The sequence below is a fragment of the Antechinus flavipes genome, chromosome 2 (genome assembly GCF_016432865.1).
Source record: "Antechinus flavipes isolate AdamAnt ecotype Samford, QLD, Australia chromosome 2, AdamAnt_v2, whole genome shotgun sequence".
Taxonomy (NCBI): Eukaryota; Metazoa; Chordata; class Mammalia; order Dasyuromorphia; family Dasyuridae; genus Antechinus; species Antechinus flavipes.
In genome coordinates this window covers 232,505,696-232,526,282 of record NC_067399.1, presented here as the reverse complement: position 1 = coordinate 232,526,282, position 20,587 = coordinate 232,505,696, and the positions used below count along the sequence as shown (strand labels likewise).

Sequence of the window (20,587 nt, the reverse complement as noted above, 5' to 3'; positions counted from 1 at the left end):
GAGAGACTAAATGACATTTTCCCAGTCATATGGCTAAAGGGAACCCAGTTTTCAATTCTTAACTTACATTTTGCTGCCTATTATCTGACTCAACTTTTCTCCAGTGTTATTTCATGTCTTCACTGTAGAGCCTCATACTTTGATTCAATGATCAACATTTACTTTTTCTTCTTCCCCATTTAAAAAATGGCTTCTGAAAAATGCTCCCCCCAAAGCAGTGATTTAGTTTTAAGGAACTTGTAATTTGCATCCAAATCACTTCTGCAGGGAATATATTGTGGAATGAACCATGGATTTAAGTCTGGGCAAGTAATCTAACTTCTCTGGACCCCAATTTCTTCATCTTATTAAAAAAGGATGGGACTGAGAGTTAGATTAAATAAAATTTAAGGTCCTTTCAGTTTTAAATCCATGATCCTTTCACTCTGGACCTATCATGCTCCCTTACTAATAACTGCTGGATCGAAATCTGATAAGGGAAAAAGCCAACAATGAAAAACATCATAGCTCTTACATAGCTTGACTCGTCTTCTGACTAGATTGTTATTTTGCTTGGACTAGTGGATTAATAAGAATTCCTCAACACTGCACCAATAGAGGCCTGCTAGGACAGCTTCTGGGTCCTTTCGGAACTCACATGTACTTTGGCTCAAAAGTAGTAACTTGTCAGTTGGGGAGGAGAGCTCTTCTCTGGAATATCATCCTATCTCCCAAAGTAAACTGAATCATCTACATGACCTTATAATCTTCTTGATTTAGAGCAAATTATCAGCTAATCCAAAATAGAAGAAAAATTCTACTTACACAAATATAAGCACTTTTCTTTTTTAGCTGAGGCAATTGGAGTCCAGTGACTTGCCCAGGGTCACACAGCTAGAAAGTGTTAAGTATGCGAGACCAGATTTGAACTCAGGTCCTCCTGACTTCAGGGCTGGTACTCTATTCACTGTGCCACCTACCTGCTCCAAATATAGGCACTTTTCATCAAAGGCAAAACTCCTTGGAAAGATTACAAAAACAAAACAGCTTCACCAAAAGTCCCTTTCAAATCTGTTTATTCAGGAGGCAATTTTCACACTTTAAGAAGCGATCATGCCAAACAAAATAGTGAGCAAGTGAAAAGGATCTCCCATAAATGTTACTTAGCTATTGTTCCCTTCCCCTGCCCACCTCCTTCAATATTAGTACATAATTGTACTTCTTCCTCTTTAACAAAACTTCTAACTGGTAAAAGCTCTCTAATTTCTTAGAGCTTTGCTCTAAGTAAATGATTTTACAAATTTGGTAGAGATTCCCTAGCCTATGTTTATGCCACCTATTTCCATTTCGCACGAATGAAAATATAGTTAAATGGATGAGCAATCAACCACTTTGGGGCTAATGCTCTCTCGGGGCATCTCCACAGTAGTTATTGCTGGATTTTTTATGAAGAAAGGGCGACCTCACCTGGCCAGATGTATTACAAAGCAGAACAAGCCTTTTTTTTTTTTTTTTTTTTTTTTTTTTCCCTTGTCTCCAGGAAATATTTATGAAACTGGATTGAACCATTTTGGAAATTTTTTGAATTTTAGTAATCTGCTACAAGCAGAAAAGGAAATGGTAGAATTTAAACTGCAATGAAATTTGCCTATTTTCAAGGCAACAGCCCAACTCTGCTTTCCTCTAATTCAGATGTTCCATTCATAGCAGAATAACTCTATACTTGAAAGAAGTCATATACCTCCCTCAGCGCATTTCCTTTAAATTCCTACAGCCTGATTATTTCATGTAGAATACACAATGGGAAAAGGAAGATTGAATGTAATGTAGGCAAACAAAAAGCAGTATCCAGAGGACTGTATATAGGAATCCCAGGTATCTTAAAACAGGATTTGTTTGCTAGAAACATTACTGATTCCAACATTTTAGTAAAGAAAGTTTTCCCAAAACTGAATCTCTCAAGGGGCCATTATAGAAAAATAGATCATAGGATTCAGAGCTGGAAGGGACTTTTAAAAAGGTCAAATTAACCTCCTCTACATTGTAGAAGACAATCATCACCGTTAGATATCCATGTCCATTGAGAAGCATGTAATTTTAATTATGTATTTTATTACCCACAAATCTATCTAAATCCCTATCAAAAACTAGATTTCTTCACCAGAAAAATATTTACAATTTACAGTCCTTACATCATTTTATGTTTCCAACAGGACAACTGACTACCCTTTTCTACTTTTCCCTATAAATTGTTCCAACATTTGCAATTGAATATTATTTTTTAAAAAAGAAAAAACCTTTCTTTTTTTAAATTTTAAAAAGTAACTAAAAGATGTAGACCATTTTAAGCCAGATTACTCAGAGCTGTCTGCTTTGCCCCTCTCTAGTATCAATACTGAAGCTAAGGAGTTTGGGTTGCTTAGGAGGTTGCCAAACAATAGCACCCGGAAGTTTGTAGGGACATAACCATGAAGAATCTAACAGCCCCTGGTTACTTCTAAAAAATCATCTCCACTTTAGTTTTAAGTACTCCAATAAAAGAGTAGGCCACCTTACTCCTGTGTTCTAATTGCAGTGATCTGGTGGGACAAAGCACCCAGACTGTTAATTTCACTGTATTCATACAAAATGAATGACTCAGCAGAGTTAATTTAAACAAAGGGCAAGTGGGTTCATTCAAATAAACTTGGGGCCTCTCACCTACCAACAAAATCATCCATTTCTGAGGCCTATAATTACATTTCACCACCAAATATAAAACACCTAACTTGTGGTAAGATTCAGTGAATATTGACTAAATTATTTTATTACTTAGTGAATCACAATTCTATGGCCTTACACCAACAGATTAACTCTGGAATCATAAAAACTTGTACTGAATTAAATCAGGAACAGTAAATCCATTTTAAGGCTTTTCAATCTTTGAAGAATTCTTTGGGTCATTAACTATGGCATAAAAATCATTCAAATAATTTATAAAACCCATTTGGATTTTCCCAAGTTATCTGTTACTTAGCAGGTCTCAAAGAGAGTGCCTAAATTTAGGAAAGCATTCCTTTTAAAAATTCACCCACCAATAATTTTGTGAGAGTGGCCTCTTCATTGATTTGGAGTCAAAAGATCTAGATTTATATATCCCAGTTGTCACTGTGTAACCTTGGACAAGCCTTAGAATCCAGTTTCCTTTAAAGTTCAGGTACCACCTTTTAAAAGCAGCTTTTTTGAGTCCTCTTACTGTTGATGCTCTCTCCCTCCTCAAATTATACTGTGTGCTTTACTTAACTGTTTACATATCTATACTTTAACACAAGGAAGCTCCTTGAGGGCAAAGACAAATTTTCCATTTTATCTTGTTCTACATAGCACGATTCCTTGCACAGAGTAGGCACTTAAATGCTTGTTGAATTAAACTGAAAATCTGTTAGCTTTCATGCACCTCAGTTTCCTCCTCTATAAAACTGGGGTTGAGAAAAGCAGGGTTGGATTCTTTAGTGCTCTAAGGTCCCTTTCAGTTTTAAATCCTATGATCCATCTTAGGATGTTTCAAAATGAAAGGGATTTTTTGGTTTGTCCAGGATTTCTTTTGGAACAAAGAAGATGGAGAGAAGGGAAACTAGTTTAAAGAATGAAAATTAATTGAGATGCAAAGAAATGTTTTTATTGCAAGCACAGTGAGCAGAGGAAGGTATCTTCTCACACAGAGTGGCTGAGCGGTCTGCCAGTAACTAAGTCACTTTTCCAACCCTTCATTGGTTTTAAAGCATGTGATTTTGCTTATTGCTATCAGGTGTACATCATTTCTGCCATATGGGACATTTTCTTGGGAATATACAAGTAATATTCCATGTAGCCTGAAAGATCTTCAATAGTTACATCATCCACATAGGCCCTAGCTTGCTCAGAACAAGAGCGGGGCGAGCCAGATGGAGTTCTGGTATGGAAAGACTGCGAGTAGTCCTCGAGGGTGGATCTTCGTTCTGGTGCCAAGGGAGGGACATTCTGCAAGCCTGAGAAGGAGTACACTTCCATATCTTGCCACCTCTTACACTGGCACTCCTTGCCTACACATGCACATGGCTTGCCCAGGCTTAGCCTGGACACTGATTGAAAGTCAGAGAGCTCACTGGCCTTGAGACTTGCTTGGGAGGCCAGGGCAGCATCAGGGGGATCTTCTTCTGCTTTGCCTTCTGATGCACCATCAGGAACTGTAGCCCCCAAGGGCTCTTTCACAGCTCTTGTGTGATTAGCCTCACTAAGAGAAGAAATAGAGCATTCCCTTGCACTGAACTCGTTAGCAGGTAGAATCCCTAGGTGGCTATTGCTGTCAGGACAGTCAGTTTGGCTTTTGTGTCTGAGCTGACTGGTGGAAGACACAGCCTTTGCACTGCAATGAATGAACTTTGGAGGATGAAGGACTGGAGACTTGGAACGCCGGCGACGCTGGGTTCTAACTGCTCCTCGTGAAGCCTTTCTTGTAGAACTGAATGGAAAAAGCACAAAACATAATATTTAGATGAAATACAAAAATTAGAGAAGTCAATGACTTTCTGTTCTATTTTTTACTATACTTAACTAAGGAGGTAAACAATATAATATTGTCATCAATGCAGTTAAGTCCATAAATCTAATCAGTACAGTAGCACATATTATCACTTAAGTAAACTGCAACTGTAATTGCTTTAAACAGGTTTTTAATTACCTTTGCATTTTTATAACAAAAGTTTCAACTTTCCTGGGGAAAACATAGTACTATCTCTCTTAGGTTTAATGAAGTTAGCTTTGACTAAAAGGAATTTGCAAAAAATATTCTTACCTGTGCCAACTGTCTTTAGATGCACATATGGTTTTAGTTTTGGTCTCATCTGTAGCTGTCCTAACTGATGCTCTGATACTTGCTCCCTCTCCAACAGAAAGAGAAGCTATGGATCTAAAAGATGAAGAAAAAGATCATGGTCACTACAGACATCTCTAAATTGAGTTTTCAAGTGTTTCCGAGAGAGTTTGATCTCTTGTCCTGTGCTATTTAAAATGTTCTACCATCAAAAATCTCTAGCCAAATAAAGAACATACAGATACTAGCACAGTCCTTGACATAGAGCTTTAGGAAACTTTTTCTCTATTCTTACTATGATGTTTTCCCAGCTTTTATGAAAGAATAAGACAAAAATTCTCCAATGGAGTAATTTGTGTGGCATAATTTTTATGAAACTTATATAGCTGATTAACATGACAATCTAATTCCTTTGACAGTAGTCAATTCTGCCCTGCTCATCCTCTCCCAAAATCTCTGCTTCTAGTTTATACTTACCAAAAAAAACTTTGTACAGAAATTCTCTCTTATGCCCTGGTTCCCCCAAAAAAGTGGCTTCCCAAAGGCCCTCAGTTTTCAAAGCCATAAATCAAAGTATTAAGTCCTAAATATAACCATCACTGGACTATTAATAGGCTTTTAGATTGTTTATCTGGGGCAGATCATTCTTCATGGGGGGTGGACAGAATGTAAATGACACTGAACATCTTTTGTTGGTAAGCCAGACTTTTCAATATAATTATTAAGCTTCTGAAAAACTTAATCCAAATTGGATTATGTTCTAGTTCCAAATCTCCAACTTTCATTAAAATTTTTTAAAAACCAATTTTTTCTTAATAACATAATCTGGAAAATATGCACATTTATTCTCACCATAGAATTCAGGACTAAATCAGATCCATTTAAAAAAGATATGATGTTTTATGGTCACCAATTTCTCCAAAAAGAGACATTACATTTTAATAGATCTATGATTTTATCTGAGAATACCTTCTTCAATAGGGTACATTGCAATAGGTCCATGGCTTCTAATCCATTGGTGGTCTAGTCACCAAACCAGAGGTCTTACTCTAGGTCTTAAGCATTATGGGTGTTCAGTGCAACTCAGATTATCCAGTTACTCACCTTCATTCTCAATAAATGACCAGTCAGGCTCTTTTTCCAAACATATATCTATAAAACATTTTAATGCTATATTTTACATTCAAGTCATCCTTGGCACTATTACAAATTACTTATGTATAGTGTAACCTCTTCCACTTCCTCTGTGTCACCTAAAATTTTGATTTCTTCGGGTAATGTGATGTGCCATGATATGAACTAAAAAAGTACCAGAAAACCTAGTGTTAAAAAGATGGATTTCTGATTTTGGGGAAAGCTTGGGATTGCTGAAAGCATAGTACAGAATACTCAAATGCAATTTAATTTACTTTTTCTCCTACTCAATTCTGAGTCTAGCTCATCATCCCTCAATAATATCTATTCAAGACTTAGATACTACTAGAAAACTTCAATGGGCTTTTCCATCTCACTATCTACTTTAGATCATTGATGTCAAACTCAAAAAAGATTCTTGTGAGTTGCATATTAACTCGAAAAACCTCAAATTAACACTATTGTATTTTTTATTTATTTTGTTACACATTACATGTATTGTATTTTTTATTTATTTTGTTACACATTTCCTGATTACATTTCAATCTTCTTCAGGGAATTTGAACAGCAAGTTTGACGCTTCTGATCAATATAGTTGTCATCTTTGTGCATCTGTTTTTCCTATGTGTATGTATTAAAACAAAGCCCTTTAATGATAACTTTTAGATTTAGAAATATTTGTGATAATCTTAAGACTTGCTAAGATCAGCACAAAATCCACAAATAAGAGTCCTCTGGAAAAACATCATTTGTAGACTCCCTTTATTTATGATATGTCGTCGATTCTTTCCTATTTGTTCCATGTTTTATATTGATCATCAATAAAGCACTCATCAAAATTATCTTTGTTCTTATCAAAGTATCTTATATGAGCCTAATAAGTGCATAAGAAATACTTTGTTGAAGAAGAATCTTTAAGTGTTCTGCTTTACCAAGTCAAATGACTTTTAGAAATAAACTGAGATACACAATAGGATCTTATTTATATGTGTCAAAGGTTTTCACTCAATTATGTGACTATAAGATATAAATATCATTCATCAAACCCAGTCTGTTACAATCTCCTATTTTCATCAAAGATATAACTTCAATAAACATACAAATTATTTTCAAAGACTGTAGAGAACTGATAAACTAGGCAAAGGGTTTGGCAAAGGGTCAAGTGCTTTTTCTGATCATAATGGAAGATGTGGTTTTTTTCCCCCTAAACATATATCTTCCATTCTTTTCAGTCAGGTTGGGGCCAATCCCTCCTTACCCTCAAAATTATATTGAATTCAATACAGACTTCCTCAATTTACACTATCTGCTCCAAATGCATAAGATTTTCCTTAATGTCATTTTCACATTCTCATTTAGCAAACTGGAAGTTCAGATGCTGAGTCCAAATTTGGTGGGGTTCCATTTTCAAAGATGAAGAAAACTGCTTATGGTCGAAATGCTGACAGACTTGCTCCATTTTTCCCCTGCTTCTTCCTTCAAATTTCATTTTTAAATGCCTAGTAATGATCTTCCTTGAATGGGTCTCAGGCTAAGTTTTCTGAAAAGTTTTCTTTCTTTGTACCAGTTCATGCCATTTAATGAGGTGATATTGTTCAAATTCCCACTGAGCTCCTTCATGAGGTTTTATAAATTAATTTATATTCTAAACTACTGTTTCCTCTGACTGTCATCTGTGTCTACTTGCTAAGAAGATAAAAGTGTTTGCTGGCTGAGGAGACTTCTGTATATTTTTGGAAATTTCCAAAAAAAATGATAAACTGCATCACTTTTCCTAGTTTCACTAAATCATTTGACTGTGTCACATAACTGCACATTTTTATCTTTTATTCAGATTTGTATCGAATTTCATATCATTTCATCGTATTTCATCTCTGTTCTAATAAACTGATATTTTGGCTGCAGAGAAACATCTGATTGTGTTTTTCCTATCTTAAGATATAGTCGATTTTATTTCTTGGGATCTTCTGAGCTCTCCAATGTTCTCTTTAAAAGAAATATGTATATTTAAATATACATAATATGTAGGCATAAGATTTCTGATTGAGGGCATGTATATCCTGCCTTATTCCTTAAAAATGAATCATATTTTCTCATAATATTTCTCACTATCTTTTCCATATGTAACTTTACATTAAAATCATTAGTTATATTAATGGGTTCTGCAGAGAATTTCTCAATTTCCTCAGTTTATATTGAAGGATAGGCTGCAATTACTTTCACAATGGTCTTTTTAATTACATTCATCATGAGCACTGAAAGGCAAGATGATCAAATGTGCCATAAAATGATGTTTCTTGTTTTCTTTAGGCACAAGCTAAAACCAACTTCTTTATCTGCCTTTTCAAGAAAAAGCTCTAAGTTGTCTTTTCATTTAGGTCTAATTTCTTTATATCTACTAGTTTCATTTACAGTACGAATGTTGATGTTTATATAGTTCAATTCTCCAAGTAATATGCTGACTCATTAATTTCATACCAGAATCTCACATTTAGGAAAAGAACTGTTAAAATAATAATTGCCCTATGCTTGTAATAAAAAATATTCATAAGATACTAGACCAGATAAAAGAGATTGCCATCACAAATCAAAACAATCTATTAGAAAGTATCACATAATTTAAATATTTCTTAGATTTATAAGCATCAGTTGGCACTAGTTAATGAATCCCACAGATTTTTCTTTATAATAGCTTGCTCCCTTACATAGTACTTTAGAACTTACAAAACACTTTTCTTATAACAATCTTGTGAGGAAGGTAATACAAGCATTATCAATCTTATTTCAAGATTTATTTTAAGATGAGATTTAAAAGGAAACTGAAGCTCAAAGGGGTTTGTTTAAATTATTTGTTATAATCATTCAACAGAGTTGGAATTTTAACGTACATCTTCTGGACCCATACTTTTTTTATAAATATATAATGCCTCAGTTTCTGAACATTATGAATAATGATATAAGAGACTGGGAATTGCTAGTATTCTCACTCTGCTTAGTCATTGTAATGACTCATTCTTTGTACTATTTAATATTCTCTTTTACATGCTTGCCTTTCTCCCTTTCCTACAAACATAGAAATGAAATCTTGTACCATATAATGAATATTATTATTTTATCAGTATTTTTAAGGATTTCAAATGAACTGTTGGCAGTGAAAGAGAGGAGTCACAAAAGCAGACTGCTTTAATATTTTCCGTTTCTTAAAGCCTATAAAAATGATTCCCTATACATAAGAACATTTCATTGCCTTTCATATATGATAACTCAATAGAAGGGAAAAACTGTCATAGAAGTATAATTTAAGAGTTATGGGGAAATGACATAGGCTTATTAGATTTTGTTTCATGAAGATCTAAAGATTTCTGAATATGAATCTTCTTGTGTGGACTCAATTTTTTTCTGATTTTAGATTTTAATCAGTCCAAATAGTTGTCACATAAATGAGCTTACTACCTTCAGACAAGCTTAGCTTACATACCAAAAAGAAGTATAAAGATGTTAACTACTTTATAGATCTGATAATACACCAAGGATAGCCTCTAAATTAGTTAATAAATTGATCTGTTTTCCAGAACATTGTTTATAATCATAGAGATGTTTATATAGATTCACATTACTGAGAACTTTATATCCATATTCTGATTTCTACTTTTAATAAAAACATATTTCCATATTTGTTATGTTGTACAAGAAAAATCAGATCAAAAGGAAAAAAAAAAACAAGAGAAAAAAAAACCAAGCAAACAAGCAACAACAACAAAAGGTGAAAATACTGTGCTTTGACTATTCAATCTCCATAGTTCTCTCTCTGGATTTGGATGGCATTTTCCATCTCAAATGCATTGAAATTGCCTTGTGATTTCCACTTTTCTCTACAGGAATACATCTAAGAACACTTATTGTGAGTGCAGAATTTCAAAAATGTCTATTTCCTTGCTTTTATTAAAATCAAACCATATCTGGGAACAAATGCTATTTCCCTCATTTCTCTCTGCTGCTAACAAAATGCCAAAACAGTAATAAAACTATAAACCAGTCCTTATTTGGATTATCATGGAAGTGAAAACTGAATGCTTTTGAAGCAAACATCTGTCATGAAATTGTCATACTAGGAAAATTAACTAAACCATAAGCAACACTAACAATACATTTTATATATACACATACCTGTTGCTGGGTGCTCTTGTTTTGCACTTCCAAAGAGGAAGCCTCAAAATCAAAAGAAAAATCCTAATTACTAATAAAAATTTGGGAATTCTTTTTATTTGAGTGGAGAATAAAAATACACATGACATTTTAAAAAGGTCACGATATTAAGATTCAGTGAGCAGCTGGTCTGCAGGTGCACTAATTACTCTGACCAGAGGGTCCAAGATTATTGATCTCAGTGACAGGACCCTACTGAATAGGTTTCCATAGTGATCAGTTCAGCAATAGAGATCCACAAAATCTATAGTCTTTAAAGATTCAGTTTTATGAAAGATCCTATGATTCCTTTGAGACATATAAGTTAAATTCATCCTGGAAATTGCTGAGATTTTATCTAATAATTTCCAATTTAAAAAAATCCCCTAGCACAATATAAAGCTACTCACAGTGAAAGACAACCAAAATACTCTTAAGTGTTTTAAAGAATAGCATGCTACCTTTCAGATTTAATGGGAATAAGAGGACAAGGACAGGCAAATCAAATAATTTTTACTACCTGAAAGGTGAAATTTTGTAGGCAGACTTTGGTGAGATATTGCATCATGAGAAAATGTGCATTGATTTCTTAATATTTGAGATATTACATAGGGGATAGAAATTCAACTAACAAAAGATATTATTTAAATACAATGAAAAATTTCCAAATGTCATATCATATTTACCCTGCTGCATCCACCCTTAACTTCTTGAAAGCAGTCTGCAGACTCTCTTCTTCTCCATCCTTGGCTTCAGATTTCATTGTGGAAGTTGCTTCACCGTTATGGCCGTTGTCTGTTAATGTTGAAAATAAAATTTAAAAAAATTAATTTAAGAAAGGATATAGATTCTTAAGATCATATTTCCATATTAATTGGCATTTCTCAGGGGTAAATTCCAGTTTGAAGAAAAGTATTTTTGAAAGGGAATTTCATGTCATAATAGTGAGAGATAGCTGGAGGGAATCAAAAGTGAAACATTTAAAATATAAAACATGCTATTTTCTTAACTGAAATCAATTTGATGTTAATGTCCTAACACTGGGCTTGAGAGAGAGAAAGAGCAGGCCGAAGCCTGAATTGCAAACTAGAACACTTATTCTTAGAAATGCTACCGAGTTTCTTGCTGGTCTTAACACTTAACCCCAGCTCAATAAAACCCTATGATACATATACTATTCTCCTCCTGAAGTATCCACTTAAATACTTCCTAACCTACACATTAATGGTTTAATTAAATAAGGTATCATTAAGCCAAGATTAAAGCAGGTAGATTGAAAAAAAAAATTAGTTCCTTGATTACAGATGTATTCCATGTAGAACCAATATGACTGACGAAGTCTTCCAAGCTAGAAGTACATAAAAGGAACTTCTTGATTTCAATGTGTAAAAAAGTAGTAAAAATATGAAAAATGTAAAAGTCACTTAACAAGGGTTCGACCTATACAATATATTTGTAAATTAATGTGAAATTCTGTATTACAAAAATAGGCAAATTAATATCTTCTTTCAAAGAATAATACCATACACACACACATACACACACACACAAAACAGGATATTCTTGAAAAAATAATTCTATTTACCTGTTTCTTCATATTATTCCCCTTTCTATTCTCATACCATTTCCCACCACTCCACCAACTTCCCCGGTGGTTCTTCTAATTTTATATGTGCTCACTTCTCAGTTTGATGTAATTATGAAGTATCATAATATATTTGATATGTTTCCATATAAAGAGGTAGAATCAAATAATGGCCATGCAAAATAAATTGCATGGAAACTAAATTGCTCTAGAAAAGACAGTATTAACTTATATTTATTTTTAAATTTCCATTCTCATTGGCATTTCAGACAGTGAAAATGTGCTCAATCAGCAGATTTCATCTCAAGATCCTAATACAAAGATTTAAATATATTCTCCATCAACTCCAAATCACCGCCCCCAAGTTTACAGACATAGAGACACAATCTTATTCTACTCAGTACATTATCAGTCCTTTAAATTCTAGACATACAGCAGAGCTACTCAAATGCATAAATTAACAATTTTTGTTTAAAGCTTTTCCAGAGGGCAGGACCTTTTACTACTACTGTATTCTTACATAAGAATACCTGTAGATCACATATTGATTTAGAACACCACACATAAACATTATCTATGTCCCATTATATTTTTGCTTATTTTGTTAAATATTTTCCAATAAAACTTTAATCTAGCTCAGCCCCAATCACACTTCAGCTCCACAGCAGCTAGAAGTTATATGCACATTATAGATGCTCATAAAAATACAAAAACAAAAACCCACTAGTTTTTCTTAACTCCAAATCCACCATCTGTTATAATGAGTGATCTGCATAAAGCATTATGTCAGTAGAGACACACACACACATAAATTAAGTGAAAAACTATGTTCCTGGTCTCTAAAGCTTCTAATTTAATACTACACAAAATAAACTTCAAAGATTTCCTTCACTTCCTTCCCAGTTCTAGAACTCTAAACCATAAATATTGATAAAACTTCTGATTCATACCCAAACTAGACATGGAGCTTAACTATTGACTGCATTTGTGTATGCTGATTATTTTTTTTTAAGAATTCTTTTTTTCAAAAGCTGACAGACTTAAATTTCTGTTCTAACAAAACAGTTCCTACTGATCCCAAGAACTTAAAACAAGTACTTCAACAATTTTCCAATGTTTAGCATTTTCCTCATGCGGTTTCTTTTTTTCTTTTTTAGCTCAAAGGAGTTAACTTTTACACTAGGGGGTTAATCCCCCTTAACTCCACTGCCTTCCTTGTAAGATTACCTCCAATTTATCCTGCATACAGCCTGTTTGTACATGGTTGTCTATAAACTGTCTCTTCCATTTGACTCTAAGCTCCTTGAGGACAGACATGATTTTTTGATTTTCTTTGTATCCCCAGCATTTAGTACAAAGCCTGGCATTTGATAAAAACTTACTGACTGATGATAGATTAAAGTATGTCATAGTTGTAAAGGCTTTATTACAGTGTATATAGTTTCTTACATAAACAGTTTCTTAAGAGTTGTACAAGTTAACTTTAAGGATAAAGATGGGATTAATTTGTAGTATGGGTTGCTCCAAATTCTCCACAATTAGCAATTAAATTCCCTAGAATCTAAATTTTATGATACTGTTGCTATTTTTAAAGCACAAACATTACTTTTAAATTAACCAGATCCGTGGGAATCCTAAATTAATTCAGAACTGTGTCAATTCAACAATTTCACACATAATACTCCCATCTTTCCAAAAATTATAGGATTTGGACCTGGAAGGGTCCTTGGAAGTCATCTGTCATTTAATCAATTCTTTCACTTCACAGATGAGGGAATAGTGGCGCAAAAGGTTAGGAATTCAAACCATCTTTTTTCCCCCTACAATGACAGTGCTAACCAGACTATGGTGAGTCCAAGAGTCGTTATGTTCCTCAGTAGGAAAGGTAAAGTCCTAATTTCCTTTTCTTTGAAGAGATACTGATAACTGTGGTACTCTGCGTCTTTCCTACTCACAACAAACAAGCAGCGAATCCACCAGCACCAGGGCCTCGTTACAGACGGGAATTCCCCTATTACAAATTTAGATGCTTTTCCAGAACCTGGGAAACACAGAGCGTAAAGACTGCAAGCCACCCCAGCAAATCCCCCTTCACTCCGGGGCACAATGTGGAAATAAACAGCCCGGGAAGATAAAATGCCACATTTTGCATGTCAGAAAGAAGGCAATTCTCCCAACCTCGGGAACTTGCAACAGGTCCGGGGTCGGATGAGCACGGCACAGCCCTTGGCCCCTCGGCCTTTGCCCAGAATGTCTGAAAATGACCCAGGGCCTGGGCGCCCCTGCTGCCGCCGCCCCCTTCCCAATCCAGACGCCCGAGAGCCGGAGTATGGCAGGGGCTGTGGCAGGCGGAACGGAGGAGAGATGGGCCCGGAGCGGCCGAGAGAAAGGGCGGGAAGGGGCAAAGGGCAGCCACCGCCAAGGGGAAGCTGGTTGCCAACCGCGGCCGTGAAGAGGGGCGGGACCGGGCAGAACCCGGGGATAGAAGCGACGGGCGGGAAAGGGAGAGGATGGGGGACGCGCCGGGGCCGGAAAGCCCGGCGGGCTGTCACAAATGCCCCCCGGCTCCTGGCCAGACAGAGTGGCCCGAGCTCAGTCGAGGGGCCGCCCAGGAAGCGCGGGGAGACGGCTCCGACAGGCAGACTAGAAGACTACAGGCAGACTAGAAGACGACAGCCCTGTCGGCCGGAGGGCCAGGCCCGGCCCGGGGGCCATCGCAGGCTACGGTGGGACAAGGTCAGACAGAGACCACCAGGGACCTGCCCAGTCAGACACTCACCTCCCAGAGGCAGAGGCGGTTGCTCGACCCGGTCCAGTCGGCTCCGCTCTTCCCCCCGACCCGGGGCCCGGAGAGACCCGGATCCAGAGCGGTGTGAGAGGCGCCCAGCGCCACTGTACTCTCCCACTGCGCTTGCGTCGCAGGGACCGCAGCCCCGCCTCCGCTCCTGCTCGTTCCACCCTCGTGACTAGGCAGCGCGCGGCCGACAGGGGAAGGGGGAGTGAAGGAGGGGGAAGGAAAATCAAGAACCAACGCGCAAGCGTACTTTAGAAGCACGTGCGGATGACATCATTTCCTGTTATTCTTTTTCTTTCCCCCTCCCCCTTCATCTCTTGTAGTTTTCTCTCTCTTACGCCTTTTTTTTTTTTCTTTTTTCTTTTTTAATTAAAGAGAGGCGACTTTGGAGACTTGTCTTTCCCTTGCTTCTTTCTCACAAAGAGAATCACTTTCCCCGCCTCCCAACCCTCTATTCCTGTAGTCTCCATGGCGACTAAACTCGGATTTAGTGCCTCTACCTGGGATCACTGTGGCAACGAGACTCCAACTTGTCCATCATGGCCATGAGGAGGGCGGGACGATTAAAAGCTGAGTTTCTATGGAAACAGAGGTTCGACCTAAGTCCCGGGAGGAGGTCACCACGGAGACTGGCTCAGCCAGGCCCACGAAGAGGACATGGAACCAGGACAAGGCCTATTAGATGCCAACGGGAAAGGGAAGAAAGACACTGGTTTCTGGCCCGACTGATTTGAAACTAAATGTAGAAGAGGAATGGGAATGGAAAAAATGTAGAAACGTGAGTTGTTATTCAAGTTTTTTTTTTTCCCTCAGGCCCTTTACAATTTACAAAGCCTCAACGATCCTTGTGAGGCAAGTCTGATTGCTTAGAAACAGAACTAGAACCAATAAGTCTTCTTATCCCCATTTTACAGATCATAAGGTATTTAGAGATCATATAGCTTAACCCCCTCATTTTATAGATAGGAAACCTGAATTTGGAAAAGAAATGTGGATTGGCCACTGAAGGGAATTTTAAAAATAAAGTTTTCCAGAGCTTTACAATTTCAAAGCACTTTCCTCAACAGCTCTGAGGGAAGGAATATAAGGATTATTCTCTCCATTTTACAGATGAGGAAACTGAGGCAGAGGCAAAAACTGCCTATAATCTTCACCTAGTAAATAACTGAACTGCTGTACTGTCTAGCATTCTTCCAACTGTACGACATTGGTTCCTGATAAATGGAAATAGAAATCCCTGACCTAATGACTTTATATGGGGAGTTATAAAGTTCAAATGAAATAATGGACATAGTACTTTTCATTGCACTATATGAATATGAACTGCTGCCATCTTAAAAGTTTATAAAGTATATGTATGTATATGTGTATGTACATATGCATAAATGTTATATATGCAAATAGCTATTAAATAAAATAAGATTTAGACTTTCAAGAACTAATCCAACTCCTTCATTTTATAGATGAAGAAAATATAGCTTCAAAATCTTACAGATGATGAATGGAAAAAGCAAAATTTGGACCTACATCCTTTGATTCCAAATCTAGCATATTTTTCTTTGTATCATAATGCTTCCCAACTAAAAATCGCCTAGTCTACCCCATTTATTTTAAAGATAAGGAAATTAAGTGCAGAGTACAGAAGAGTGACGGATTTGGGCCAAAAAATCTGGTTGTGACGCCTGGCTTCTCTATTTCTATCTGTAAAATCTGGGCTTCACTATTTATAAAATAAGAGGGTTTGATAAAATATCTAAAGTTCTTTTCTAAAAAACTAAGAAGCCCATTTCTAAATATATTAACCCATGAACCCCAGAGAAATTTTATGACTTTCCCAGGATCATAGCTAAAAAGTAACAGAGCCAAAGTATGAACCCAGTTCTTGTGATTCTAATTACTGCACTTTTCCTTCAATATCATGTTCTGCCTACCAAGAACAATTACCAACTGTCTTTCTACCCAAATTATGAATGCCCAGGTGAAACATTCTTGTTCTGACCCAATTTGGAGGTATGTGATAATGCATCATGGTGTGGAGATGAACCTTGTATCTTGAAGCCATATGTAAGCAGAACTCAAATTCTGGCAAGTTCAGCTAAGAGGGAAAGGCTTTCTGTGGGGTCCTGATTATACTGCTTTCTGCATGAAAAACAGCCTACATAAATCTTGAAAGGCTCCTACGTAGCCTACTTCTACTCTGAGGAGCGCAGAAGCAGGCACAGGTTGCCAAGACTCACACAGTTTTCAAGTCATTCACAAACTTAATAATTTCTCTATCTGCCCCAGAATCAACCTATGTTGTATTCCCATAGGTACAGTGACTTTGAAGCAGGATAAAGAGACAAATGAGGCTATTTCCTCTCTGTACCATGCTCGCTGTATCATCTGAGTCCCTGCACTGTGTCCACCTAAGGATCAAATCATTGTATTTCCCTTCTCCACTTGAATTAATTGAAAAATTAAATCATAAAAAATATGGCATTAAAGGAGAGCAAATGACAAATATAGCTTCAGATTGCTTAGAAACAGGACTAGAACCAAGAGTAAGAAAGATAGGCAGCTGCTTAATTCACCCACATGGCAGGGAGCACAATATGAATTCTCTTTATATTGCTTTTATCAATTTATCTGCTTTTAATGTCAGAAAATCCTGTTTTCCACAACCCATATTAATTTAATGCTAAATCATATAGCTTCTCCAGAAATCTGTTCCAACATCATCTTGTGACATGTAGATGATATAGAATTTGTGAAATTTTTGCCAGCACAACAAAAGTTCTAATTGGGTCAATTAATCGCAAGAGGCTTAGAGTATATATAGTCTTAGTAACAGAATTTACCTCCTGAGTAAGAACCAGCTTCACTAAGTGTGGAGAAGTTCCAATCTATCCCTCTTTATCTTTAGTGTCAATGGCAAAGTGTGCTAAGAATCACATAGTTTTTAAGTCATTTGCCAACTTTCCCAAAGTCAGGGCTGGAAAGTAATAGAGCCAACCCAGGTCTTATTCTAATCCTTATGCTTTTTCCTCTTGTATCATACTCTACCTAAGATTCCTAAGAACAGTTACTATCTGCAAAGAAAACATTCTGGGGCTTTTCCAGCTTGAAGGATCCTCAATCTAAATATTTATATTCTAAATGTAAATTCTTTGTTAACAAACAATTTAATACACTGTTGAGGAAGCTAAATGTTCTCTGTAGATATTGTCACCAGAAATGAAACCAGAAAACCTAAAGAAATTACAGTTAGATGGAAGGATGATTCATTAGTTTTCCTCAAAGAAGCAAATAAATTGCAAGAGTTGGTTTCATCTTGCATCCAAAGACTAAAAAACTTTCATTTGCTCAGCTACATGGTCATATCACCTTGCAGGACTTGAGAACCATAAAGATAGATGCAGCTTATATACAAAGATTTATTACAGAAGATGAAAATAATTCTACAAAAAAATCTTTAAAAATTAACATATATCAATGAACAAGCAATTATTAAATATTGACTATGTAACTTTCATGTATAGGAGCCGGGGAAGGGGAAGAGAGAAATATGTTGGAAAATAAGATGCCAGAGCTTATAGATTATTCAGGAGCCTTGTGCCTGTATCTCATAAATACTTACTATTAGGAAGGTTAACAACCATAAAAACTGACACTGACCACATTTTATCAGACAAGAAGCAACTGGTTACCAACATATGAATTATTTTAGAACCAATTATTTGAAAGCATTCAGATTATTAGCTGGTCAAAGAGCAAAATTAATACAAAATTAGAAGAAAGATGGGGAAATCAAAACTCTGATTTAAACCTATTTAAACAACCTTAGCTCTTTAAAAAGAAATTAATTTTTTAAAAATATGAAATGAATAAAGATTAATACATTAGCTAGTTCTTAACAGTTTGCTTAGCCATAAAAAAATGGCAAATAAAAAGTAAATATATTGACTCTGATTATCTTAATTTCCTAGAAGTTTAATCAGGGTAAAATAGTTACAGCAATGAAGAGGTCTGAAGATCATTCCTAAAACTTTTATGCAGAAACATGAATTACTCATGGTTAGTTTGAGCCAATGTGATAAAAATTACAATATTAGCTAAATTAATTTCCTTATTCAGTGTCATGCCAATTAAACTACCAAAAATATTTTTACAGAGCTAGAAAAAAACAGTAAAAAATTTGATAAAAAATTAAGAAATTAATGGGTAATAATGAAAAAAAGTAAATCTAGAGGTACTAGATCTCAAACTATACTATAAATTGTTCTTCATTAAAATGATTTAAACTGGTTGAAAAAATTAGTCAATGGGAAAAATTAAAAATATAGCATAAAGAAGCAACATAGTAGCATTGTGTTCCATAAACTTAAACCAAAATATTAAAGGAAGACCTCACTATTTAACAAAGACTACTGAAAAAGTTAGCAGAAGTCTAAAGGACTCCAGCCATTCTGGAGAGCAATTTGGAATAATGCCCAAAAAGTTAGCAAACTGTGCATACCTTTTGATCCAGCAGTGCTACTACAGGGCTTATATCCCAAAGAGATATTAAAGAAGAGAAAGGGATCTGTATGTGCCAAAATGTTTGTGGCAGCCCTGTTTGTAGGGGCTAGAAGCTGGAAATTGAATGTATGTCCATCAATTGGAGAATGGTTGAGTAAATTGTGGTATATGAACGTTATGGAATATTATTGTTCTGTAAGAAATGATCAACAGGATGAATACAGAGAGACTTGAAGAGAGTTACATGAACTTATGCTAAATGAAATGAGCAGAAGCAGGAGATCATTACACACTTCAACAACAATACTATATGAGGATCAATTCTGATGGAAGTGGATATCTTCAACAAAGAGAAGATCCAGTTCAGTTCCAATTGATCAATGATGGACGGAGTCAGCTACATCCAGAAAAGGAACACCGGGAAATGAATGTGGACTACTTGCATTTTTGTTTTTCTTCCCAGGTTATTTTTACCTTCTGAATCCAATTTTTCTTATGCAACAAGAGAACTATACGGATCTGCACACATATATTGTATCTAAGATATACTTTAACATGTTTAACATGTATGAGACTGCCTGCCATTTAGGGGAATGGGGTGGAGGGAGGGAAGGGAAAATTTGAAACAGAAGTGAGTGCAAGGGACAATGCTGCAAAAATTACCCATGTATATGTTCTGACAATAAAAAGGTATAATAAAGAAAATTTTTTAAGCTTTTGCATATATCAATCTAATATAGTTAAAATTAGATAAAAAATAGGTAAATGGAGGAAAAAATCTTTGCAGCAAGTTTCTTTGATAAAGGCCTTAAATCAACAATGTTTAAGGAACTAAATCAAATTTGTAAGATGAGCCATTCCCAGTAGATGAAAAGTCAAATAATATGAATAAGCAGTTTTCAAAGAAACAGATTCTTGGATTTTTATCAACATTCTATCAATAACTACATAAAAATGCTCTAGTTCTCTTACAATTAAAAAAATACAAATTAAAACAACTTTACACCTCATACTCATTAGATTAATGAAAATGACAGATGATGGAAGGTCTATAAATTCCATTGTACTGTTGATAGAGCTATGAATTGATTTAACTACTATGGAAAACAATTTGAAACCATTCTAAAAATGTTACTAAATTGGGTGTGACCTTTGACCCACTATTAGGCCTGTACTATTAAAAAAATGCAAAAAAAAAAAAAAAAAAAAAGGAAAAACCTATAGGTTCACAAATATAACTCTTTTTGTGTTAACCAAAAATTGGAAACTAAAAAGGGGTGTGTGTGTGTGTGTGTGTGTGTGTGTGTGTGTGTGTGTGTATTCCATCAGACTGGCAAAGACAATATCTATTAAAATGCCTACTTTCTTATTTCTTATTAAAATGCCTACTTTCTTATTTCTTTAAAATATTTATTAGAATGATCTATGCACGCAGTAAGGATATCTTTGATGAAAACTTAGGTAGCAAAGAGGCTTTTGCTAACAATTCTTATATCTTTACAAGTGAGTAGAACCAAGAGAAGATTGTACACAGCAACAAGATTATGTGTATGTATAAAAATTTGGGAATATTTTGTGC

The 20,587-nt window shown here is 35.6% G+C and overlaps 1 protein-coding gene across 1 annotated transcript; it reads right to left on the bottom strand.

The window, feature by feature from the left end:
- Positions 1-1,038: 1,038 nt before the first annotated feature.
- Positions 1,039-14,666, bottom strand: OSER1 (oxidative stress responsive serine rich 1). The gene is made up of 4 exons (XM_051976515.1): positions 14,494-14,666; positions 10,816-10,924; positions 4,793-4,906; positions 1,039-4,459 (listed from the first exon to the last, which is right to left on the bottom strand). The coding sequence occupies exons 2-4, from the start codon at positions 10,890-10,892 to the stop codon at positions 3,763-3,765; spliced, it is 888 nt and encodes a 295-aa protein (XP_051832475.1). The 5' UTR covers positions 10,893-10,924; positions 14,494-14,666; the 3' UTR covers positions 1,039-3,762.
- Between the last annotated feature and the right edge of the window lie 5,921 nt (positions 14,667-20,587).

Coding starts and splice junctions, on each gene's coding strand:
- OSER1 (XM_051976515.1), bottom strand. CDS start 10,892: ATGAAATCTGAAGCCAAGGATGGAGAAGAAGAGAGTCTGCAGACTGCT. Junction 4,907..10,815: donor TTAAGGGTGGATGCAGCAGG/GTAAATATGATA, acceptor TTCATCTTTTAG/ATCCATAGCTTCTCTTTCTG. Junction 4,460..4,792: donor TCTAAAGACAGTTGGCACAG/GTAAGAATATTT, acceptor TTTTCCATTCAG/TTCTACAAGAAAGGCTTCAC.